The sequence below is a fragment of the Oryx dammah genome, unplaced genomic scaffold (genome assembly GCF_014754425.2).
Source record: "Oryx dammah isolate SB20612 unplaced genomic scaffold, SCBI_Odam_1.1 HiC_scaffold_15, whole genome shotgun sequence".
Classification (NCBI taxonomy): Eukaryota; Metazoa; Chordata; class Mammalia; order Artiodactyla; family Bovidae; genus Oryx; species Oryx dammah.
In genome coordinates, this window is record NW_024070199.1 from 26,401,416 (window position 1) to 26,428,536 (window position 27,121).

Here is a 27,121-nt window from a genome sequence, read left to right on the forward strand (position 1 = left end):
GAAAGAACAGTAGGTCAAGTCTCCTCCTGGATAAAGCACAAACATTACACATGGTTAGCAGCATTGCTAATCACCAACCATCCTCTATTAGATTGGGTACAATTGCCATGAATAAAACTGGACACTTACCCTGACACTGTTCAGAGACTGAAGTTCTTAAAAATTGCTTACTTTGCTTAGGAAACAGGTTCTTGTAATCACCAAGAATGAACAAATCCCTTTCAACTGGCTGATGTGCACATTTATATGTCAATGGTTGAATTATTTGATTGGCTAAAGGTAAAACATCAAAATTGATCTAATAGTACAAACTCTTACAAAAAAACATCATGATGTTCGATTTCCTGGTCTTAAAAAGCAAGAGAGTGGCATGTTATTCAACTTTTATTTGTGGCTTGTTAAACTTAGGGACACCATTAGATATACTCACAGGTCCCCTAATACCCATTGAGCCTAGAGATTATCAGAGTGCTCAGTATTTAATAATCCTTTTCAAAAATAATCTTATCATCCCCTGTGCCTGCCTATTGCTGTATTTCCCAAGAGTAGTAAAGATCCCAACACAAGCTTCTTATTTTATATTTTCACATCACCTATGAGGATTCTGAAACACAGTGAAATAAGATCAGTGATTACTGAAATGCAATTGCTGGTTCTTGACTATGATTTCATCAGTCAGTAGAAAAAACTGGAGGAAACTAATAAAATATACTTTTTGTTACAGCTAAATGATTCAATATAAAGACTGTCCTTTATTTTCTCTTTAAAAATTGTAATAAAATATACATATTTACTATTTTAATGTGTACAGTTCTGTGCCATTAAGTACATTCACATTGTCATTCAATCATCATCACCATCATCCCCAGAAACTGAAACTATACTCATTCAACAATAACTTACCATTCTCTCTCTTCCCAGGTCCTGGCAATCACACTTCTTTCAGTCTCTATGAATTTGACTACACTAGATACTACATATAAGCAAAATCATAATGTTTTTCTCCTTCTGTGTTCAGCTTATTCCATTAAGCATAATCTCCTCAAGGCTCACCCATGTTATGGCAAGAGTCATAATTTCTTTCTTAAGGCCAAATAATTTTTCATTGTATGTACATATCACATTTTGTTTACTCATTTGATAATAGAACCTGGGTTGCTTCCAGCTTTCAACTGTTGTGAATAATGCTGCTATGAACATGGGTGTACAAATATTCCTTTTTGGGGGGAGGGGGTTATCATTTCCATCTTATTTTTATTGTGGTTGGGATTCCAAATACTGTTTAATTATATGATATGATTTTGACAGTAAATTATAGTTATATTTCTTGATTATTTGCTTATTTGTTTGCTTATTCTGTTTGAATGTCTATGGTTCAGAGGGTAAAGAATCCACCTACAAGCAGGAGACACAGCAGATGCAGGTTTGATCTCTGGGTAGGGAAGATCCCCTGAAGGAGGAAATAGCAACCCATTCCAGTTTTCTTGCCTGAAAAATCCCATGGCAGAGGAGCCTGGCAGACTAAAGTCCATGGGTTGCAAAGAGTGGTACACGACTGAGTGAGTAAGCACAGCACTTCAGCCAAACTAAAAATGTGGCAGCCCTCTAGAGGCCAAATGCTGTGAACCACAGTTTGGCAATATGGACAAAAGTCTTGTCTGCCCTTCCTATCTAAGGACTCAGAGCCTTATACAGGTCAGAAATCTCCTGGGAGCCCAAGACATATATTCCATGAATCTTCCCCCCTGAACTCGTCTTTAATTACCAGAATGCAATGATGGTTCTGTGTCTGCTCCGATACTGTTTCCTGTGACAGGAGTCAATACCATTAAATGGCTTGAGCAACATAAATCCATTTTTGTTTATTAAACCTTTCCCGTGCTCTTCCTATTCTAAGATAATTGTGGCATGTGTTCTTAGTGACTTAGTTGCTGCTCTTCAGTCACTCAGTCATGTCTGACTCTTTGCAACCACATGGACTGCAGAACACCAGGTTTCTCTGTCCTTCCCTATCTCCTGGAGTTTGCTCAAACTCATATCCACTGAGTTGATGATGCCATCCAACCATCTCACCACTATCAAAGACAATGGTAATGTTTAAAGGCCCCCTCAGCTTTTCTGTTCTAGGCTTGCCAGAAATACCAGGGTTTTACCACTGAACTCCCTTCTCTAATGAAGTTCATTTGTAAAGCATCCAAGGATCTCTAGCAAATTTGACACACGAATGAGGTAGCAATACAGTTGATTCAGAGTTGAATTTGTTCAGTAGTGTGTTTTCATTCTCTGGTTCCAAATCTGTTCCAATAATAATAATATCACTGACTACAACTGCTCTTCCTAGTTTTACAATTAGAACCACTGTTCATAGATGCTCATAACTAAGCATTTTACATATATACTGTCCATTTGGTCAAAATAACTGACCTGAGGAAGTTCCTAGAATTCTCTGAGACTCACTTTCTCCTGCCACTCATATCTGTTCTTCTTTCTCACCTATATGGATGGGCAAAATTATTCTGTATGTATGCGGTGATGGAGGTAGATTTGTTGACTAACCATGATGTATAAGATCTGTTTCTGCCAGTTTAGAACCTGTCTGAGTAAAATATAGATGATTAGATAATGTGACAGACACTCTACTTCAAATCAATACAAGGAGCCAAACCCTCAGAAAAGATAAGTGAGATTATTATGGCTGACTAAAGTACTGGAGTTTATTTTAAAAGAGAGATATGAAAAACCTACAAATGCCTCTAATGAGCCTCCAGGGTGTAGAATACAAAACAAAGAAATTGCTTTTTTTATATCCACATACCTTGATAATAACTTGGACTCAAAGAATATCCTTTTTCCAGGTATCTAGATACATGTCCTGAAATAGTTACAGTAATATTTTGTGGCTTTATGTCTTGTAGTTTGAGTCTTTTTTTTTTTTTTTTTCATTCTATTGTCTAAGACAAGCTATCTGAGAAGCCTAGAAGTTACACACAATTCTAAATTAATCTCAGAGGTCCTTGTTTGCCCATGGACCCATGATAAGCTGAAAAACTATCTCCCCAAATATTTCTACTTCCTAAACCCTGGAACCTATAGGTGCTACATTTTAGGGCCACAACAGTCTGTGCAAGTGTGACTACGTTAAGATCTTGAGATGGGGAGAGTACAATGGATTATCCAGAGGGTCCTACATACAATCAAACACATGCTTATAAGAGGGAAGCAGAGGTGATTTCACACCAAACAGGAGGCAGTGATGTAACCAATCAGGCAGATATTGTGGTGATGCAGCCAAAAGCCAAGGAATTCCACCAGAAGCCAGAAGAGGCCAGGATCAAATTCTCCCTAGAACCTCTAGAGGGAACTAGGCTCTTGTCCACTCAATCTGATTTTTGGATGTCTGACCTACAGAACTGTGAGAGAATAAAGTTCCATTATGGTAATTTATTGGGCTTCCCTGGTGGCTCAGGCAGAGACCTGGGTTCATTCCCTGGGTCGGGAAGATCCCCTGGAGAAGAAAATGGCAACGCACTCCAGTATTCTTGCCTAGGAAATCTCATGGACAGAAGAGCCTGGTGGGCTACTGTCCATGGCTTGACAAAAGTGTAGAACATGACTGAGCGACTAACATTTTCACTTTCTTTTTCACATTACAGTAGCCACAGGGAACTAACAGAAGGCCCCAAACAAAGATTTTCTATAGTTCCTTGAGAGAAAGATGCCCCCAACCCCCAAATTTCACCTTCTTAGATGTAAGCTGTGTTCAGACCAGGAAATGAGCATACAGAGGCTGTAGGCACACTTACAAATGGTGATGGTATGGAAATGAGAAATTTGAGAAAAAGGCTTTCTTAAATTGTCAGAAAAATGTGACTCTCTGCAACTTTCTTCCTCATAGCCTAGTTATGCCCTGTGGCAAAAACTACCACAAGTTTCACAGCCAAACTTCTGCCCCCCCCTTTTTTTTTCCTTTTTTGAATCTAAGCACCCTCCCCACCCATATTCTCTTGCTTTACCTGATTTATTAAAAAAGTATTTTGTGACCTGTTACATTACATATATGTCTCCTTGTTTATTTTCTTTGATACCAAAACCTAAATCTAATGAAGACAAGGACTTCTGTTTTTTTATTCATCTCTTTATCACCAGTATGAGGAATAGGCTAGGTATATACTGCAGTATTTGCTATATGAACAACCAAGAGAATGAATATAGGAATGGATGTATGATTTCAAGTCCCTTATTCATCATGCCCATAGACCTCAGAATGTAAAAGGAGCCAAAGGTCTTTGAAAAGTGATATCCACTGAATGAATTACATTCAAATGGAAGTATTCTAATCATTATAGTGCAAATGATTTTTTTGAAGTTTTATTACTCTGCTAAAATGCAGCTATTGCAGTAAGGTAATATTAACTTTTTTTTTTTACATTACAATATTGTATTGGTTTTGCCATACATCAACATGAATTCACCATGGGTGTACGTATTCCCAGTCCTGAACTCCCCTCCCACTTCCCTCCCCATACCATCCCTCTGGATCATCCCAGTGCACCAGCCCCAAGCATCCTGTATCCTGCATCGAACCTAGACTGGCAATTCATTTTTTATATGATTATTCAAGTCATTGAAGAAAGACAAAAAAAAATCATTTAGCTAGACCCCCAGCCACTTCATGCATATACCTCTAAGACCCCCATACTTAAGAGTAGAGTAAGATGGAAGTTATGCACTGATGCCCAAAATGAGGTGTCAGGGCAAGGAAGCACCAAGGAGGTTGTGTTTCTGATCTCCAAGAGGGCTGGATTCCTGCACCAGAGGGAAATTATGGATACAGGCAAAGTCACAAGGTGATAAAAACAAACAAACAAACAAAGCAAACAACACTATGATTCATACAGAGGGTGGGTGAGAAAGAGCTATATACAATTCCAGGAGAAAAGAAAGAGCATTGCCCTCATTAAACTGATCATTCCAATACAGAATAGTAAGTTAAACTCCCCAAGTTGGAACAAGACTCTATTAGACTTCTATCGGATAGTTATGGCTTAAGTGATAGCCTCCAGAGAAAGGCAATGTGAGATTTTAGATTAGTTATAATTGATCTTAACTGAATATGATAAGACTAAGAGAAGGCAATGGCACCCCACTCCAGCACTCTTGCCTGGAAAATCCCATGGATGAAGGAGCCTGGTGGGCTGCAGTCCATGGGGTCGCACAGAGTCAGACACGACTGAGTGACTTCCCTTTCACTTTTCACTTTCATGCATTGGAGAACGAAATGGCAACCCACTCCAGTGTTCTTGCCTGGAGAATCCCAGGGATGGCAGAGCCTGGTGGGCTGCAATCTATGAGGTCGCACAGAGTCAGACGCAAATGAAGCGACTTAGCAGCAGCAGCAGGCTAACTTTGACATCTCTTACCTTCACCTCTCCACCCTAAAGCTATTCTCCCCCAACCCAACACACACACTGCAATCCACCTATATGTGGTTCTTTGCTATAAGTACTGCATCCACACAGCTCAGTCATGATATCAATATTCTCAATATTTCACTATAATGGCTTGGGGATAGAAAAAAAAAATCTTCCCTTGGAAGTTTAAAAATACCTCTCTTTCTGCCTTTCAAGATGTTGAATCAGTTAACATCATCTCTTTTCAAACACAACCCTGAATCCACTTCTTATTTATCAAGCACTTTCAAAATTAATATCTTTAACATATTCTTTTTTTTTGTTGTTCACTTGCCCTCCCTCTTCTGCCAAATCCTGTTCCTTGAATACAAGTAAAATTTCCAAATATTAAATTGGCTATGAGAAAACCTTATTGTTTGATAAAAATGACCAAAATGCCTCAAACATTCTCAAGTACAAATATATATTTTGTAAGTAACAGTGCATTTTGTCTCTAGAGGAGAAAAAGAAATAACACAGAGCTCATGACAATTTTTCATCTGGTTCACTTCTTCCTCTCTGTGGAAATCTCCTTTGCTGGGGTGACTACTTTCCCCTAAGCATCTTCCTCAATGCATTCTTCACATCCTTGTTCCTTAAACTGTAGATCAAAGGGTTCAGCATGGGGATCACAGTGGTGTAGAACACGGAGGACACTTTCTCCTGTTCCATAGTATTGCTCGAAGGAGGCTTGAAATACATGAATGTTATAGACCCGAAAAAGATAACCACAGCCATGAGATGGGAGCTACAAGTGCCAAAGGCTTTGGACCATCCCTTGATGGAGTGCATATGGAGGATACTAGAGAGGATGAAAGCATAAGAGATGAGTACAGCCAGTATCGGTGCCAAGGTATTAACTCCTCCAATAATAAACAACAGTATCTCATTAACGTGGGTGCTGGAGCAAGAGAGGCTCAACAAGGGAAGAATATCACAAAAATAATGACTGATAACATGAGACCCACAGAAGGACAACATTGACATGCAGGTAGTATGAACTGTGGCCCCAAACAAGCCCAGTGAATATACTATACCCATCATTATGGAACAGACCCTAGGGGACATGATAATATTGTAAAGCAGTGGGCGGCAGATTGCAACATAACGATCATACGCCATGGCAGTGAGAAGATAACCTTCTGCTATTACAAAAATAAGGAAGAAGTAAAGCTGAGCCATGCATTCCAGGAAGGAAATAACATTCTTCTCTAACACAAAGTTCACTAGCATCTTTGGAGTAATGACAGAGGAGTAGCAGAGATCAATGAATGACAAATGGCTGAGAAAATAATACATTGGAGAGTGAAGTTGAGAACTGATAGTGATTAAGAAGATCATGCCCAAGTTCCCCACCATGGTGATCACATATATTCCAAGGAACAGGAGGAAGAGTGGCAATTGAAGCTCTGGGTATTTTGTTAACCCTTCAAGGATAAATTCACTCACTGAAGAATGATTTAAAGTAGTCATTCTTTACAAGATATTATCTGCAGAAAGAAGTGAGACAAAATAGGTGCATTCAAGTTATTTTCTGGTTCCCAACGCAGCATGACAGGTCCCGTCTTGATTGGGTCCATCTTTCCTCTGTCCCTTGTCTTCATCCTTCCAGTGATCTCTTAAAAGCTCAAGGACATGGTACTGAGGAACCTATTTGCAGGGCAGGAGTAGAGATGCAGACATAAAAATGGACTTGTGGACACAGATGGGGAAGGAGAGGGTGGGGCGAACTGAGAAAGTAGCATTGACATATATACACTACCATGTGTAAAATGGGCTTCCCTGGTGGCTTATGTGGTGAAGAATCTGCCTGCAGTGTGGGAGACCTGGCTTCAATCCCTGGGTTGGGAAGATCCCCTGGAGATGGAAACAGCTACCCACTCCAGGATTCTGGCCTGGAGAATTCCATGGGCTGTATAGTTTAAGGTGTTGCAAAGAGTCAGACATGACTGAACGACTCTCACTTCCATGTGTAAAATGGATAGCTAGTGGGAAGCTATCTATTTTACACATGGTACTGTATAGACATCAATGCTACTTTCTCAGTCAGTATAGCCAGCATTGTATAGCCCATCCTGGCACTCTGTGATGACCTAAAGTGGTTGGGGTGGGAGGGAGTCTCTACAGGGATGAGATATACATATAACTATCACCAATTCAATTTGTTGTATGGCAGAAGCCAGCACAACATTGTAAAGCAATTATCCTCCAATTAAAAATAAATAATAATTAAAAAAGAATAAGAATCTACCAAAAAACAAAAATAAACAAGCACTCAAAGACAAAGACTGGAAGTATACCTAGAGCCTTGGTTCCATCCAACACTCAAATACCACCCCTCCCCCTCATAAGTCATAGCCTTTTCATTTTACTCCCAGGCTTAAGCCAACAACTACCTCACTTTGAAAAAAAAGCACAAACTTTTAAGACCTAATTAGTTTTTCTTTAATATACTTAAAGGAATGTTGCCCATCCTTTTCTCTGACATATATGAATAGAACCTTCAAATTTGGTTAAAACATGGCTTCTAATCTAGCTCTAATGAAATGAAAGTCATCCTTTTCAATATCTCAATCCATCTATATGAGTTATCATAATATTTTCTAAAATTGGGAATCTAGAAACATAATAGACTTATTAAAGAAATTGTTTATACAAAAAGAAATTCAATCAGTGTCTTTAATCAATTCAGACTCCCACTTATCTCTCTATTGTTCTCTGGATGGAAGTCTTTAGTTAAGCCAGGAAACTCTTTTCATCCTCTATCAGCAGATGTGGTTAACAGAAATAAGATGCCAAAGGCTGTTCTTAGTCTGTATTTTACAACTTTCTTGTTCAAGGGACAGCAAAAAAGGAAGATTAGCTTTCAGGTATATTTTCTGAGCCATCAACAAATCAGTGTTTTATCTCTGGCTCTTCCCTGCTGTCCATAATCAGAGGCCAAATTTGCACTGAACTTTCTCTCTCACAGCTGTTATATCAGAACTGGGGATTTCTCCTTCACTAACTTAGTTTCCCCTAAAGAGGAATCAGGGGAAAGATATTCCTGCTTTCAGTGCATGCACTCTTTCTTACCTAAAGGAATCAAGCCTAATAACTTTTCATTGAGTGAAAAAAAAAAATCAATGGAGAAAAATTTCTGTACATAGAGTGATATAGAATTTGATTTTATTTTGCATGAAAAATAAAAATAAATTCTGTTTCATCACAAACAAAAATGTATGAAACTTCACTTTAATTTATTTTCTCTACCTTCCACAACATGCTGAGGGTGCTCAATATATGTGTTGATTAAAATGCTTAATTACACAGGGTCATTATCTTTGAGAGCACATGAGAATAAATATCTTTTGAAATTGCTTATACGTGGAATCCAAAGTATACACAAATGAATACACTCACAGACATAGAAAACAAACTTATGGTTACCAAAGGGGAATGGAGGTAGGGGAGGGATAAATTAGGAGTTTGGCATTCACAGACATACACTATTAAATATAAAATAGATAAACAATAAGGCCATAATGTTTAGCACAGGGAATTATATTTAATATCCTGTAATAAACAACAATGGAAAAGAAAAATAAAGAACATATGAGAAAAAAAATACATGGTTCTGAATTGAGAAAATTAGATAAAACTTAAGAAAAGAGGATCAGAGTTGCCAGGATAAAACTCAAAGTAACCAGATTAACAAAGACAATGAAATTCAAACATCTCCAGGTAGATGCTCTGAATTTGTCTGAATATAGTTAAGACTGAAGGCAGAGGCTTTTGTTATTCAAACCAAATCAACACTCCATGAAAGGGAGAGAGGTGGGACATTTTGGGTTGAGATTCACTTTGGGTCGAGTACTATAGTTTTTTAATAGGCTCACTCATAAACTGACTAAAACTCTTTTTTAAATCCTAAATAATACTAAAATCATTACCAGTAAGAAGGGTTGTCCAGAGGTCAGAACCAAAAACGATTGTTTTCCTTGTCCAGATATTCCTGCTGATGTTGAGACTCAAGTTGCTGATCTGTCAAGTAAACAAAGCCCATTATTAGATTATGCTTTGATGGAGTCCGGTAGAATAAGAAAAGCAATATATATGCATTAACTCTTCACTTATTTGGAGATGTTTGTCTAGTAACTTACAATTTACCAAGAAACTGAAGGTGAGTAACAATACCTTGAAAAGTGAAAGTCATTCAGTCATGTCCAACTCTTTGTGACCCCATGGACTATACTGTCCATGAATTCTCCAGGCCAGAATACTGGAGTGGGTAGCCTTTCTCTTCTCCAGCAGATCTTCCCGACCCAGGAATCAAACAGGGTCTCCTGCACTGCAGGTGGATTCTTTACCAACTGAGCAATCAGGGAAGCCCCAAATACCTTGAAGACACCAATATAAATGTCACAATATCATGTAACAATATTTATCCATTTGTCAATCCGTTTAGGTTTCTCTTAGTGCCCTGTTATTCTTTTCCTTAAGAAATACTTCTAACAAACATGGAGGAGATCAGAATGAGGCAGAATTTTAAAAGGGGAGGGGAGATACAAGAAAGAAGGCTCAGGATATCAAGAAGAGCAGCTTAACAGCAACAAAGGAGGCCTCCAGAAGAGTGCTTAAAAAAACAAAAGGAAAAAATCCTCAAACTGCATAGGTATATAGGACTTGAGAAAAGTTGAATGTATCAAAATGCAGAATACATGCACAAAATACCTCATGTGCATAAAAGTAATTGCCCTGAATCATCAAAAGAAAGTTAATTTTAATATCTTTAACTCAAAATGCCAGGGGAGCATGAAATGCAATATTTAAATTTCCTATCAAAATAATTCAGTAAATGAAGCAAGAATAATAAGATATTTATATATGTGAGATTTTTATTAGAAGTTAAATGTTATTATGCCAAATGAAATGAAAGCGAATAACTACTATATATGTAGGTAATATGCTCCTCTGTGGGGAGAGAAGAAAAGACAGTACATTGTTTCCCTCTGAATTTTTCTCCCCCATAGCTAGTGGTCTAGGATGCTACTGTGTTTAAACTTTTATAACACCACCAATAGTGAAGGCAGGAAAGTGCCACCTCCTATCCCTGGAGACCATAAATGGAAGTAGCATCATCAACTACTCAGAATGTAAGAATACTGCTCTTTATATCCTTCATCAAGTTACCCATAAAAGATTCAGAGTTAAAATTTTAATATCTATACAGTATAAGTGTGCTTCCCTTGTGGCTCAGCTGGTAAATTATCAACCTGCAATGCAGGAGACGTGGGCTCCATCCCTGGGTTGAGAAGATCCCCTGAAGAAGGGAAAGGCTACCCACTCCAGTATTCTGGCCTGGAGAATCCCATGAACTATAGCGTTTGCATATGTGTATGTCTGGGTGTATGTGTCTGTATGCCTAATTAATTTTTTTAATTCTAAAGCTTTGTTTCTTTAATTTAACAGAGACACACAAATCTAAGAAAACTCATCTTGCAAAGGCCTACTTTTTTAATGCAGAACTATTTAGGGCAGATATTGATTTGTTACTTTCTCTCACTGAAAGATACCATAACACTAATAACATTTTCCTAAACTAATTTGTTGCAGGATGTGGAATACAGAGTTATAGTTATGGGAGAAATCCTGTTCTTATTCTTTCTACGATGTAACTTTATTTGAGAGACAAGAATAAAATTGTCTGGATACTGGAATCTCAAATACTGCTGGGAAAGTAGATGCCTGTCCCTTTCGGATCTGATGAAGTGGGTATTTTTGTCAAGAAGGTAGAATTCATAAAGTTTAATCTTTTGGGTAGAGAATGAAGCTTAGTTCTTCATAGAAGTCAAATATTGTGGAAAGGAGATATTCCTGTTTGTTTCTTTATCCAAAGCAAATGTTATAAAACATCTGTATGACTTAGATCTTTATCAATTTCAAATCTTAAATGCTATGATTGTATAATGACACACAGAGTCTGAAGAGGGGGCTAAGAGCACTTTGTATAGTCTGTGTGACTAAAGCAAATCACTTACCCTCTCTGAATCTTTGTTTCCTCAACTAGAAAGAGTAGCTATGAAGATAAAGACTTGTACTGAGATTTGAAGACTTTATACCACTTGTGATTTCTTACACTTACAAAACACGTTCTGAGTTTACTTTACCTGTGTATGCCTGCTGCTGCTGTTGCTAAGTCGCTTCAGTCGTGTCCGACTCTGTGCGACCCCATAGACGGCAGCCCACGAGGCTCCTCCGTCCCTGGGATTCTCCAGGCAAGAACACTGGAGTGGGTTGCCATTTCCTTCTCCAGTACATGAAAGTGAAAAGTGAAAGTGAAGTCACTCAGTCGTGTCCGACTCTATGCAACCCCATGGACTGCAGCCTACCAGGCTCCTCCATCCATGGGATTTTCCAGGCAAGAGGACTGGAGGAGGGTGCCATTGCCTTCTCCGCTGTGTATGCCAATGTTCCCCCAAAGTAACAGGCACCCTTACCCATGTAATGAAAGTATAGGAATGTATTCACCAAGAAAAGCAGTGTTTGTTCCAGGGTCTCATCAAGAAGGGCACTCTCTTTAACCATGAAAAGCAAAAAAAAAAAATTTAATTATAATTTAAAAAGCAAAGCAGTCAGGAGATTCCAGGTGTTTCTACAGTGGCTTTGGGAGAACTCTCAAGAGTTTGGTGCACATTCGAGGCTTTGAATAACAGAAAGTCAGGATTCAGATTTAAGAAGGAGCTGTGTTAGCCACTATATCAATTCTGTTCTTGTCGTAGGAACGGATTGCAGTAAACTGCTCAGAAAAGCACTGGGAGCAACAAAAGGATGAGGTCATTAAATGCCGCCAATCCCTGACATGCCGTAGTCCATGGGGTCACAAAGAGTCTGATACAATTTAGCGACTGAACAACAACAATAACAATATAGCTGAGCATTCTGACCTTTTCATATCTAAATATCCTCACCAATTTCTTAAACTTTAACAATGGCAGTTAACAGCCCAGTAACTTAGGTCTGATAATTTAGAGCTGCATTTTCCAGTTCTGCCTTGGATAGGGCACCATTTTGCTAGCAATTTCCATCTACATAAGAAAGATCATCTGGTGTTCAGTTAAGCCAATGTAACAGATTTCAGGACAAGAGGAATTTAAACCATTGGGCTCTGTGAAAATCCTTTGGTTCACCGGAGCATCTGATTGGAAATATTGAAACTGAATTGCAGATCATGGGTAATTAAATCAAGAAAATTGTCATCCAGTTTACAGCCTAAAACCAAGTAAGTACATTTAAAGTTCAGGATTACCTTTTTCCAGGCAAAGTTTTCAGAACAGTTGGCTTGTCTTGAAATGTATGTCTTTTTCTTCAGTCACTGAAAAATTAAATGAGTATAATCTCAAAAAAATAAAGAATAGGGTAACATATTGATTAGAGCTTTAATGACACTCTAGCCTCAGTCTACTTAGAACCATGTGTTGGTTTTACCACTTAAGATTTGTGTGACTTGGGACAATTATATCACTTGTGACTCAGTGTCTTCATGTGTAAAACCTGTCTCCTAAGATTTTTTTAGTTAATAGAGGTTAATAAAAAAAAGGTACATATTAAGTACTGAATAACTATTTCATACTATTAACCTAATAACATGAAGAAAAAAATGATTAATTAGGCTGTTTAAATAGAACCAACCCAGACATCACTTTGAACTTTTACTCTGCTGAGAAGTTGATATACACTCACCTTAAGATATTTATTTATTTTCCTTCAAAGACTGCATTTTGATATTGTTTGCAAATATTGAGATGGGGCTTAGAAATACACAACAACTAATTCCCAAAGATCTACAAATCTCTCAAGATTTGGCCCTATGTGCATTAGGCAATCAATGAAAAAAAAAATAGAAATTACATCTCAAAAAGATTTCATCACCCAAGGGACTGGTCTCTGTTAGTAAAACACAATAATAATACATACATTGTCTTCTGTAACACCATGGAATTTACAAACTGTTTCACCAAACATTTCTCTTAGCAAAAATTTTTTGTCTGAATCTACTCTAGTTCTCAGACAGCCCCAAAGAGATGTGCTATCTGGGAAAGCTTTTGAATTTTTTCTACTTAATAGTCCATCTGTTTTCTGTCATAAAATTAATAATAGAACATGGGGTGTCAAGTACAGTTGTTTCTGGAATAAATTTAATTCTTTTGTGTAGTGTATGATTTCCATATTTTAATTACTTTGGGTCACTAGGTCAAATCTCAGCTTCCTTAGCTGTGAAATAATGCTAGACAAATTACATATTTCTGTAGCATAATAGCAAAAGTAAATTTCTGATGCTTCCAAACAGGGTGAAAGTCACTCAGTCATGTTCGACTCTTGTGACACACGGACTCTATACAGACCATGGAATTCTCCAGGCTGGAATACTAGAGTGGGTAAACATTCTCTTCTCCAGGGCATCTTCCCAACCCAGGGATCGAACTCAAGTCTCCCACATTGCAGGTGGATTCTTTACCAGCTGAGCCACCAGGGAGGCCCTCCAAACAGGTTCACTTCAGTTCAGTTCAGTCGCTCAGTCATGTCCGACTCTTTGCGACCCCATGAATTGCAGCATGCCAGGCCTCCCTGTCCATCACCAACTCCCGGAGTTAACTCAAACTCACATCCACTGAGTCGGTGATGCCATCCAGCCATCTCATCCTCTGTCGTCCCCTTCTCCTCCTGCCCCCAATCCCTCCCAGCATCAGAGTCTTTTCCAATGAGTCAACTCTTCGCATGAGATGGCCAAAGTACTGGAGTTTCAGCTTTAGCATCATTCCTTCCAAAGAACACCCAGGGCTGATCTCCTTCAGAATGGACTGTTTGGATCTCCTTGCAGGCCAAGGGACTCTCAAGAGTCTTCTCCAACACCACACTTCAAAAGCATCAATTCTTCGGCGCTCAGCTTTCTTCACAGTCCAACTCTCACATCCATACATGACTACTGGAAAAACCATAGCCTTGACAGGTTAGGTTGCCTTATTAATAGTTCTTTCTTATACTATCATCTTTTGGTGAGCTCTTAGTGTTATTTTTAACAATTTAAGGGAGCTATCCCTCTAGTTCTTCTCCATAAAAATGTTCACATAAATTAGAGATATCTATGTTTGAAGTTATATGTAAATTCTATATATGGAATTTATATGTAAAACCACCACAGAATTTTTGTGAGGACAAAATTTTAAGATTTTAAAATACATGTGAATCAGTTCCAATGAGGTGGATGAAACTGGAGCCTATTATACAGAGTGAAGTTAGCCAGAAAGAAAAACACCAATACAGTATACTAACGCATATATATGGAATTTAGAAAGATGGTAATGATAACTCTGTATGCAAGACAGCAAAAGAGACACAGATGTATAGAATAGTCTTTTGGACTCTGTGGGAGAGGGAGAGGGTGGGATGATTTGGGAGAATGGCATTGAAACATGTATAATATCATATATGAAACGAATCACCAGTCCAGGTTTGATGCATGATACAGGATGCTTGGGGCTGGTGCACTGGCATGACCCAGAGGGATGGTATGGGGAGGGTGGTGGGAGGGTGGTGCAGGATGGGGAACATGTATACACCCGTGGCAGATTCATGTTGATGTATGGCAAAACCAATACAATATTGTAAAGTAATTAGCCTCCAGTTAAAATAAATAAATTTATATTTTAAATAAATAAATAAAATACTGATCTGATTTTTTTTATTGTTTAAAGGTTTGTTCAGACTACTTTCAAGCTATTTTTAATTGAAAGATTATTACTTTACAATATTGGTTTCATTTCTGCCATTCATTAACATGAACTAACCATAAGAGGGGACATATGCACAGACTATTTTTTGAAATGAGTTTTTGATAAGATGTCTATTTACACAAAGTTACCAGTTGCATCTGAGCTTTCAAAGTTATGTAAAATTATTCATATTCTCAGTATTTTTAAAAAATCATATCTGACATTTTACCTTTGTAACACTTCCTAATACATGATTATATAGTTGCTATTCTGGTCACCATGTTTCTTTCTGTAGTGGGAGGGCCTGATCTTTGGGATCGAGGATCACAATAGAGCACATGAATGCCAAAGAATTGATGCTTTTGAACTGTGGTGCTGGATAAGACTCTTGAGAGTTGCTTGGACTGCAAGGAGATCAAACCAGTCAATCCTAAAGGAAATCAATCCTGAATATTCATTAAAAGGACTGATGCTGAAGCTGAAACTCCAATACTTAGGCCACCTGTTGTGATGAGCCAATTCATTAGAAAAGACCCTGATGCTGAGAAAAATCAAAGGCAGAAGGAAGAGGGGATGACAGAAAACAAGAAGGCTGGGTAGTATCACTGATTCAATGGACATGAGGTTAAGCAAGCTCCATGATATGGTGAAGGACAGGGAAGCCTGGCGTGCTGCAATCCATGGGGTTGCAAAGAGTTGGACACGACTGAGGGAAGGAAAAAGGAGAAGGTAAATAAATGGTCTTCCCAACCAGGTAATGGCTAGCAAAAGGCGAGGTGATTTCACCAATGCTCCTATTCCATATGGAAGGAAACTCCGAGAGCAGAGAATAAGTATCCCCTTATCCTCTTTTCTTGGAGTCCAAGTAGTCCCACAATATATTTTATAAATTAATATTCTACTAATAAAAACTGTTGAAGTTCTAATGTATCTATTTGTTGTTTGTGCTACTTCCCACTCACACTGAATCATTCCCTTTCCTGTTTAAGCATTTAATTTCCCATGAGAAAATCCCCTGCAGACTGACAAATGAGAAATTTCCACCCAGAGAAGTTTTGCATATTTTTCAGGCACCCCAGTATTATTATCTAAGATGAAGGAGAAATTGAATTCAAAGAAGGGAAAGACATTAAGCAAATATACACAGTTAAGAGATATTTGGAATATTACCAGGAAAAGTGGGTTTTGGGGGAGAGGGACTAAAAGGAGGCAGTATACCAAGAGAAAATGCTGTAGCTTTGAAAGAGGCCAAATTATGAAAGGCAGTGTTATTATGGTATTTACTTTGAAATATACATACCTGGTGGCTATTTTTAATTTTTCCATATTATCTTATTCTGATAATTTAATGTAACCTACAAATCTCTACATGGTGTATTAGTTGATCTGCTTTTGAACAGATATAAGACAGATTTGGTAAAAGTAAATAAAATGTAAATATCCTGGATGATAAATTTAGAAGCATTGGGACTTCTGAGATAGGTTTCAAAATCATCTTCTTTTACCCAGTGAAATACATCAGCAGCATATTTCCAAAGCACCAGCTATATTTGCCCTTGAGATATATTCTTAGAAATTGCTACCAATGTTAACAAAACATCTCTAACTGTTCTAAAACTCTTTTAATTTCTTTCTGCTTTTTATTTACCCTCAATAAAATTCTTTGATTTCTATTTCCCTGAACAATTTCTCTTGGGAATGAGAAAGCAATATGCTTGCCATGTGTTAATATTTGAAAATCGTCTTATTTCAAACAACCTCTAAGACAAATATTCACCTAATTCATTGTCAAGTCAAAGTAGAATTGTTTGTTGTCAGAAGTTAACAAATCCTTTCATATATCTTATTTATGCCTTAAGATATGAAACTGCAACCACTTTTATAATGATTTTTAATAAATTCATGCTCTAAAACTACAAAAAATAAAATACACATGCATCATTTATATTAACTTTCTGAAATTTTTAAATTAAAAAAATCACTAAGTTTAGATGCAAAGATAGAGACTGGAGAGTATTTAAGCATTTTAATTATCTCTTAAAACTTTATATTAAGCAATATCTTCTTCATACTGAATGGTTGAAACACCAGATTTTATGTTTTAGAAGCAAAAAGTATCATAGTTTATTTTATATTATAATATTAAGAGTATAAAACACTGAATGATTTCCAAACAAAAACTGCATCAACACCAGGAATACAAAGATTCAAAAAAAAGTCTGAGTTTCATAGTCTATTAGGGGTAGCAGAGAAATATTATTTTTCAAGATTAACTGTGTCAAGTAGTATAATAGGGTTAACAAAGACTACTTAAAATGATGAAAAACAGATTGATGCTAGAGAACTTGATAGAAACCAGACTGTGAAGGGCAGCAGTCACCATCGTACTTATTTTCAACACACATTTACACTGACTGCCATGTTATATTTTTTCATCTAATAATTTCTACAGACTAACAGAAGTTGGTAAAAATTTTGCAAATGTTAATAAAACCAGGAAAGAATGAAAGCAGTAAATTACAAAAGCTCTTGTTCACTGCTTTTGTTTTTGTGAGCAAATTTGAAACTGTCAGTTTCATATGAATTCAACTACTGACACCAAAGACGTCCTTAGCACTATTCTATTAATTTATTACAGAATCTGCAATATTTGCCCCAGAGATAGATATCATTCCACAGAGCAAAGACTAAGTAATAGTAAATTTCTCTGTTTTCCTTAATGTTGCAATTACATAATTACAATTGTAAAAGCTAAGAGATGAGGGGAGAGGAAATGTTGAGAAACCTCAGAAACAGAAAGAGAGAAGAAAGAAAAAAAAGAATGCAAAAAAAAAAAAGGAACGAAAGAAGGATGGAAGGAAGGAAGAGACTCTGAATTAAAGTAGAAAATGTATTCCACTTCCATGTGATTAAGGCCAAGATCCAGCCATGAAGAAACCCAAATAAAATCAGCAGAACAATCCAGTCCTAAAAATTCCTCACACAAATTGTTGCTGCCCAAGAAAATACATTTCTCCTTAGAGTTTTCTTCATAGCAAATTTGATATCCTTACTGCATAAACTATAGGTAATGGGGTTCAAGATGGGCCCAACATTTGTATGAAAGACTGAAGTAATATTTCCCCAGCCCATAGACTCTGCATTAGAAGCTGAGAGGTACATGAATGCTGTTGCCCAGAAGTAAAGTAAAAAAATCATTATATGGGAACATCATGTACTGAATCAAAGCTTTAGCTCTGCTCTCTATGGAGCTGACTGATGATAAAAGTATAGGTGAAAGTAGTGCTGATGAGCACCAAAATGTTCATCCTATTAGAAGACAGAATGCAAGCTCATTGCTGCAGGTACTTGTGCAGGAAAGCTGATGCACAAGAAGAATATCACACAGATGGTGGTTGACAATATTGCGATCATGGAAGTTCAGTCTCGCCATACAAGGAATGTGGGCTCTTGTTCCCCTTGGCAATTTCCCATATGTATTATTGTACAATTCAATGTATATGATATCTAATACAAGATCTAGCTATTGTGTACAAATGGGGCCCACCAAAGTATCTAATTCAGCACATAGAAAAAGGTGAAAGTTGGTTATCTTTTATTTTAATATTTACAGAAGTTTACATTGTTAACATTTTGGAAAAAAAAAAGATTTTCTAATGGTTTTTTCTTTTCTTCTGCACTCACCCTGAGATTAGAAGAATACTCACATGAGTAATCTATGAATATTTTCTACTCCCTCCCTGTCCTCTTCTCCTTAATCAACTGCAATCAGACTTCTGCTTCTATCATTTCCATAATATTTACTTCCAAAAAATATAGATCTCCAGTGCAGTTCAGTTCAGTTGCTCAGTCGTGTCTGCCTCTTTGCAGTCCCATGGACTGCAGCATGCCAGGCCTCCCTGTCCATCACTAACACCCAGAGTTTACTCAAACTCATGTCCATTAAGTCGTTGATGCCATCCAAACATCTCACCCTCTGCCGTCCCCTTCTTCTCCCGCCTTCAATCGTTCCCAGCATCAGGGTCTTTTCAAATGAGTCAACTCTTCCCATCAGGTGGCCAAAGTACTGGAGTTTCAGCTTCAACATCAATCCTTCCAATGAATATTCAGTACTAATTTACTTTAGTATGGACTGGTTGGACCTCCTTGCAGTCCAAGGAACTCTCAAGAGTCTTCTCCAACACCACATTTCAAAAGCATCAATTTTTAGGGACTTAGCTTTCTTTATAGTCCAACTTTCACACCCATGCATGACTATTGGAAAAACCATAGCTTTGACTAGACAAACCTTTGTTGGCAAAGTAATGTCTTTGCTTTTTAATATGCTGTCTAAATTGGTCATAATCTAGGAGCAAGTGCCTTTTAATTTCATGGCTTCAGTCATCATCTGCATGATTTTGGAGCCCAAGAAAATAAAATCTGTCACAGTTTCCCCATCTATTTGCCATGAAGTGATGGGACCGGAGGCCATGATCTTAGTTTTCTGAATGTTGAGCTTTAAGCCAACTTTTTCACTCTCCTCTTTCACTTTCAGCAAGAGGCTTATTAGTTCTTCTTTGCTTTCTGCCATAAGTGTGGTGTCATCTGCACATATGAGGTTACTGATATTTCTCCAGGCAATCTTGATTCCACTTATGCTTCATCCAATCCAGCATTTCTCATGATGTACTCTGCATATATGTTAAATAAGCTAGGTGACAATATACAGCCTTGACATGCTCCTTTCCCGATTAGGAACCAGTCTGTTGTACCATGTCCAGTTCTAACTGTTGCTTCCTGACCTGCATACAGTTTCTCAGGAGGCAGGTCAGGTGCAGGTCTGGTATTTCCATCTCTTTCAGAATTTTCCAGAGTTCATTGTGATCCACACAGTCAAAGGCTTTGGCACAGTCAATAAAGCAAAGTGGATGTTTTTCTGGAACTCTCTTACTTTTTCAATAATCCAGTGGATGTTGCCAATTTGATCTCTGGTTTCTCTGCCTTTTCTGAATCCAGCCTGAAAACTTTAAGTTCACTGTTCATGTACTGTTGAAGCCTGGCTTGGAGAATTCTGAGCATTACTTTGCTAGCATATGAAATGAATGCAATTGTGCAGTAGTTTGAGCATTCCTTGGCATTGCCTTTCTTTGGGATTGGAATGGAAAACGACCTTTTCCAGTCCTGTGGCCACTGCTGAGTTTTCCAAATTTGCTGGCATATTGAGTGCAGCACTTTCACAGCATCATCTTTTAGGATTTGAAACAGCTCAACGTGAATACCATAACCTCCACTAGCTTTGTTCCTAGTAATGCATCTTAAGGCCCATTTGACTTTGCATTCCAGGATGTCTGGCTCTAAGTGAGTGATCACACCATCATTATTATATGGGTCCTGAAGATCTTTTTTGTATAGTTCTTCTGTGTATTCTGCAACAGCTCCACCTTTCAGCAGAAAATTGGATTAAAGATTTATTGACATGGCCCCACCCATTAGAACAAGATCAGGACCAAGAGACACCACAGAGACTGAGAAAGAACTATGTTTGAGTGTCTCCTGAGGAGGTATGGTTCAGCAGTGGACTGCTGCAGGAGCAGCAGCTCTGGGTACAGCAGAACTGGGTATGGAATACGTCCTTTTGGAGAAGGTCGCCATTAACCCCACCGTAGAACCTCCAGAGAGGAGTTACCCCACATCCAAGGTCAGGAGCAGCGGCCATGAGTAGATACCTCACATCCAAGGTAAGGAGCGGTGGCTGCACTTTGCTGGAGCAGCCATGAAAAGATACCCCACGTTCAAGGTAATAGAAACCCAAGTAAGACAGTAGGCGCTGAGAGAGGGCATCAGAGGGCAGACAAAATGAAACCACAATCACAGACAACTAGCCAATCTGATTACATGGACTACAGCCTTGTCTAACTCAGTGAAACTAAGCCATGCCATGTGGGGCCACCCAAGACAGACGGGTCATTGTGGAGAGGTCTGACAGAATGTGGTCCACTGGAGAAGGGAATGGCAAACCACTTCAGTATTCTGGCCTTGAGAACCCCATGAACTGTATGAAAAGGCAAAACGATAGGATACTTAACTCCCCAGGTTGATAGGTGTCCAAAATGCTACTGGAGAACAGTGGAGAAATAACTCCAGAAAAAGAATGAAGAGATAGACCCAAAGCAAAAATAACACCCAGTTGTGGATGGGACTGGTGATGGAAATAAAGTCCGATGCTATAAAGAGGAATATTGCATAGGAACCTGGAATGTTAAGTCCATGAATCAAGGCAAACTGGAAGTGGTCAAAGAGGAAATGGCAAGAGTGAACATTAACATTTGAGGAATCAATGAACTAAAATGGACTAGAATGGGTGACTTTAACTCAGATGACCATTATATCTACTGCTAATGGCAAGAATCCCTTAGAAAAAATAGAATAGCCATTATAGTCAACAAAAGAGTCTGAAATGCAGTACTTGGATGCAATCTCAAAAATGACAGAATGATCTCTGTTTGTTTCCAAGGCAAACCATTCAAAATCACAGTAATCCAAGTCTATGCCCAAACCAGGAATACTAAGAAGCTGAAGTTGAACGGTTCTATGAAAACCTACAAGACCTTTTAGAACTAACACCCAAAGAAGATGTCCTTCTTGTTATAGGGGACTGGAATGCAAAAGTAGGAAGTCAAGAAACACATGGAGTAACAGGCAAATTTGGCCTTGGAAGATGGGATGAAGCAGGGCAAAGGCTAATAGAGTTTTGCCAAGAGAATGCACTGGTCATAACAAACATGCTCTTCCAACAACATAAGAGAAGACTCTACACGTGGACATCACCAGGTGGTCAATACTGAAATCAAATTGATTATATTATTTGCAGCCAAAGATGGAGAAGCTCTATACAGTCAGCAAAAACAAGACTGGGAGCTGACTGTGGCTCAGATCATGAAATCCTTATTGCCAAATTCAGACTTAAATTGAAGAAAGTAGGGAAAATCACTAGACTATTCAGGTATGACCTAAATCAAAGCCCTTACTATAACACAGTGGAAGTGAGAAATAGAGTCAAGGGATTAGATCTGATAGACAAAGTGCCTGAAGAAATATGGACAGAGATTCGCAGCATTGTATAGGAGGCAGTGATCAAGACCATCCCTAAGAAAAAGAAATGCAAAAAGGCAAAATGACTGTCTGAAGAGGTCTTACAAATAGCTGAGAAAAGAAGAGATGCAAAAGGCAAAGGAGAAAAGGAAAGATATAGCCATTTGAATGCAGAGTTCCAAAGAACAGCAAGGAGAGATAAGAAAGCTTTCCTCCATGATCAATGAAAAGAAATAGAGAAAAGAATAGGATGGGAAAGACTAGAGATCTCTTCAAGAAAATTAGAGATACCAGGGGAATTTTTCATGCAAAGATGGGCACAAAAAAGGACAGAAATGTTATGGACCTAACAGAAGCAGAAAATATTAAGAATAGGTGACCAGAATACACCCAGTGCAAAGGTCATCTAAACTCTCTACAGCACTGAATACTACTGACTCCTCTTTCCTTCTTGAAATAACCTAATTAACTTTCTTGATACCATGAAGTTGATTATTATTAAAGTTTATATGTGCCCACATATCTACCTGTCCAGACACAATTTTAGAGTCACAGAATATTAGAAGTGGAAAGCTCTAAATCACCAGTTAACCAAACAGTAACATAGTCTTTTGAAAAGAATTTTTAAAGTGCATAATCTTGAGCCCTGATGACAGATATATTCTGATACAGTAGGTCTTGAAATGGGAAAGAAGATAATAATATCAATTATTATTCTGAGTGACTCTAACACATACCCAAGTTAAGAATGATTAATCCAGTTCAGTCCTATTGGCATATGAGTCAAGAAATTGAGAGACAGTGACTGCAAGATATTTTTAATGAATAGAACATGTTATCATCCAGCAAAGCCTCTTATTTTTCACATTATTAAACTGAGATTCTAAAAATGAAATGCTACTACTATGTAGGGTCAAATCCAGGACTATACCTCATTTACTGTAGCTTGAATCCCAAGCAAATAAATAACTACCTTCCAAAAATCCTTTTAAATTGATATTATTATTTTTCTAATTTTGGAAATGAGGGAACAGATATTCTGAAATGCTAAGTAACTCTTTCAGAGTCACGTATTTAGCAAATGACAGAACTGAAATTTAAACACAGGTAGTAAAAATTTACACCAGAAACTGTGAGCTTGCTCACCCTAATGGGCTTCTAGGAGTCTGTCCAACTCATACCTTCATTTCCTGACTCTTAAATACACACAACAATCTACATAAAAATAAATCAATCTTTGTTTTCCATCATTGTGCATTAAGAAAAGCACCGTGGAAGTAAATTGTTACAAAACTCATTCTAGGAGGAAGTGGTAATAATTCTTAGAATGACTCACATTCTCCCCAAATGGGTTTCCCTGGTGGCTCAGAGGTTAAAGCGTCTGCCTGCAATGTGGGAGAGCTGGGTTCGATCCTTGGGTCGGGAAGATCCCCTGGAAAAGGAAATGGCAACTCATTCCAGTATTCTTGCCTGGAGAATCCCATGGACGGAGGAACCTCGTGGGCTACCATCCACGGGATCGCAAAGAGTCGGACACGACTGAGCGACTTCACTTTCACTTTCACTTTCTCCCCAAATATCTCTTTATGACTCAAAGTTTAAAATCAAATAGAAGGATTCACTTATTCCAGACATAGTTACTGAAACTTTACTAAACACCCAACACTATGTTAAGCCCTAGAGATATAGCTGAAAAGACACCCAAGATGCCTTCCCTCACAGGAAAGACAGTTAATCAGATGATTAGAAAAGCATGTGAAAATTGGTCTCATTACTTCATGTCAGGCCTGACTGCTACACTCTAGGAATTAAAAAAAAAAAAAGAGCACCTAAACTACAAGGTGGGTTAGACAGGTTTCCATTCAACTGATACCTAAAATATCAACAGAAAACAAAGTGGGTTATAAAGATAATAACAGCATGCTAGAAAAAGGAAAGCAAATAAAATGTAACCAGGGAGGAAGCCTCATCGTTCAGTGAGCAAAATGAGTTTTCATGGAAAGGTAGGGAAAAGAAAACAAGAGAAACCCTTTATGTTCTCGATAAGTTATCATGTGATTCTCTTCCCAGTTTTGAAAATCCAAGTTGAATAAACATATGTCTTACCTAACATATTCCTTTGTATTGAACTAAAATTTTTCCTACAAATAAATATCCCATAATTTTCTTATCATTAAATACATAGAGTTAGATTGAACATTTAGAAAGGAAAGAAATTTCAGTACAGTGGAATATATGCCACAACAGGGTAAGCATATACTTGAAGGTCATCTACCCATCTTTCTGTCCAGGAAAGACCTCCTGGAGTTCTGGATAACCTAGTACCTGAAGGATAGACAGGCTGCATAAGACAAAGGACTCTTTCTTTGTACATGAATGTGTTCCAGGCTAAGAGAAGAGCTTGTAGAAAAGTATGCAAAGGAACAAGGGTTTATTTAATTTGGGAAGGTTCAGTATAACTTTAGCAGAGTACTGGGAAGAAGCAGGGAGGAAGGAGTGGTAGTGGGACAGTAGATTGGACTAGAGAGGTGAAAAGGGTTCAGACAGAAAGATCCTTGTTTGGTCTACTGTGGAAATTTGGTTCTACCTTGAAAGAAATTCCAGTGAACAGAGTAAACCAGGATAAATGTGATCGTATTGGAAGCATGGAGGAGCATTCCGGTTGCAGTGTGGAGAATGGATATTAAAGGGGAAAACAGGAAACGGAGAAGTCAGTTGGAAGGCTGATGTCTGGATAGAAAGGATGAGAAATGTTCATGAGAAGAACAAGAATTATTAGCACTTGATAAATTCATTATGGAGGACAAGTAAAGAGAGGGGGATCAAGAAAGAAACCTATGGGATTTGAGCAGTTAAATAGAGGATGGCACCATTCACAATGACAGAGCAAAAGAAGAGAAGAGAGTTTGGTAGGCTTGATGATGTTTATGTGATTACGGTGGTTCTTACAAGTTAACTTCAGATGCTTATAGAGCATTCAAACAGAGATATTAGGCAGTTAAACAGGTTTGAAATTCAAATGTGAGTTCTGTGTTTTCTGTGTAGAAATTTTTCATAATCAGAACATTCTTATCTGCTATGAACTAGTCAACTTACTTTCAAAAGGTGTGAATATTCTTGCTGATTTTGGGGAGAAAACACTGGAAGGGAAGATGAAGATACAGAAAGAAGAGAAAGGAGGAAGAAATACATTTCACAACTGTGAGACCCCTGATTCTTTGCTACAAATATTAAGTTGCGTCAATTTCTTCCCAATAATCCTATAAAGTAACAGGATGCCCGTATTCTGCAGTGTTCAACTCAAACCTTCTATGTCAAAGTCTTTCTTTTATACCTCTTTCAATTATGCATCACTTCTTCCTATGCGAAAGAACTCTATATGGAAACAAAAACGATTTTGAAAGAAACCTGTATTCTATCATAGTAATTAATACTGCTCTAGCTCAGAAAGATATTTTTCTACTCAAGGTTATTTTCAGGGAAACCTTAACCTCCTTGTTTCTGAAGCTGTGGATCAGAGGCTTAGGCATGGGCACCACAATGGTATAGAATATGGTGGTCACTTTGTTCTGGTTCATGGACAAAACAGAAGAAGGATGAAGATACGTGAATGCCTCTGACCCAAAGGAAAAAGGAACAACAATTATATCTGAGCTACACCTACTGAAGGCTTTGGACCTTCCTTCTGTGGAACTGATGCAGAGGATACTGGAAAGGATAAAAACATATGAGACAATGATGGTGAGATCAGGCACAATGACATCAAATCCTACGATAATGAGAACCACCAGTTCATTGATGTGAGTGCTGATGCAGGAGAGCTCCAGGAGGGGGAGGATGTCACACAGGTAGTGGTTGATGGTGTTGGCATCACAGGTCAACCTCAGCATGCATCCTGTGTGGGCCCAGGCAGCAATAAAGGCCCCCAAGTATACAATCACAGCCATTAGAGAGCAGACCTGAGGGGACATGGTGACCTTATACAGCAGGGGCTTGCAGATGGCCACATAGCAATCATAGGCCATCACTGTCAGTACATAGCACTCAGCGTTGACAAAGAAGCAGTAGAAAAACTGCTGAGTCATGCATCCTGCATAGGAGATGGTGTTCCTCTTCGACATAAATTTTACCAACAGCTTGGGGGTGATGACAGAAGAATAAGAGAGACCAATATGGAATAAATTAAAAAGGAAGTAGTACATGGAGTGTGGAGGCGAGAAGTCAGTCTACTTATAGTGACCAAGCCCAGGCTTCCTGCCATGGTGATGATGTAAATTCCCAAGAAGAGGAAGAACAGGGGCTCCTGGATCTCTGGATGTTTAGTTAAACCCACAAGGATAAACTCAGTGACCAGTGACCTGTTTCCAATATTCATTTTCTTCCAGTGAGATCTGAAAGATAGGTGAATAGAGTTATATTTGAGGCAGAACCCAGATTCCCCAGGCAATCTCATGCCCAGTCCATTCTGGAGCCAAGAAGCCCAAAGATTCTGCTGAGGCTTAACTATTTTACAGAAGTAAATAATTAATAAATGGATCTGGCTCTGCTCATACCAAGAAAGACAAGTGCATGGTTGGGGGTGGGGGGGCATCAGCATAGTAATACTGGGGGAAGAGTTAAGAGTGCAAGAGAATGTAAGAAGAGCATGCATTTCTCACCATTTCTCCCCTCAATTTGTCACTAACAGTATTTATTCCTTCAGCTGCTTAAGTTTGTATTTGTTAATATTTACTCACCATGCTTCATCTACCCTGTGCCAGCTACCAATCCAGACTGGACACTGTGTAGGGGGAGATCATAATCACAAGTCCATAGCAGAGCTGGGAAAACAGGGAGTCAGAGAGAACC

General features: G+C 38.3%; 2 protein-coding genes across 2 annotated transcripts; both read right to left on the reverse strand.

Annotated features, from left to right (window-relative positions):
• Positions 1–5,996: 5,996 nt before the first annotated feature.
• On the reverse strand, positions 5,997–6,926 carry LOC120874405 (olfactory receptor 8D2-like). The gene has a single exon (XM_040255775.1). It carries the CDS (start codon positions 6,921–6,923, stop codon positions 5,997–5,999), a length of 927 nt encoding a protein of 308 aa, XP_040111709.1. The 5' UTR covers positions 6,924–6,926.
• An 18,790-nt stretch (positions 6,927–25,716) lies between these two features.
• Positions 25,717–26,648, reverse strand: LOC120874885 (olfactory receptor 8B3-like). The gene is given in 2 exon segments (XM_040256565.1): positions 25,717–26,474; positions 26,477–26,648. Coding segments are annotated over 2 exon segments (930 nt in total).
• Positions 26,649–27,121: the final 473 nt, after the last annotated feature.

What these genes read in the sequence shown, in the direction of transcription:
- LOC120874405 (XM_040255775.1), bottom strand. Translation starts at nt 6,923, where the DNA reads ATGACTACTTTAAATCATTCTTCAGTGAGTGAATTTATCCTTGAAGGG.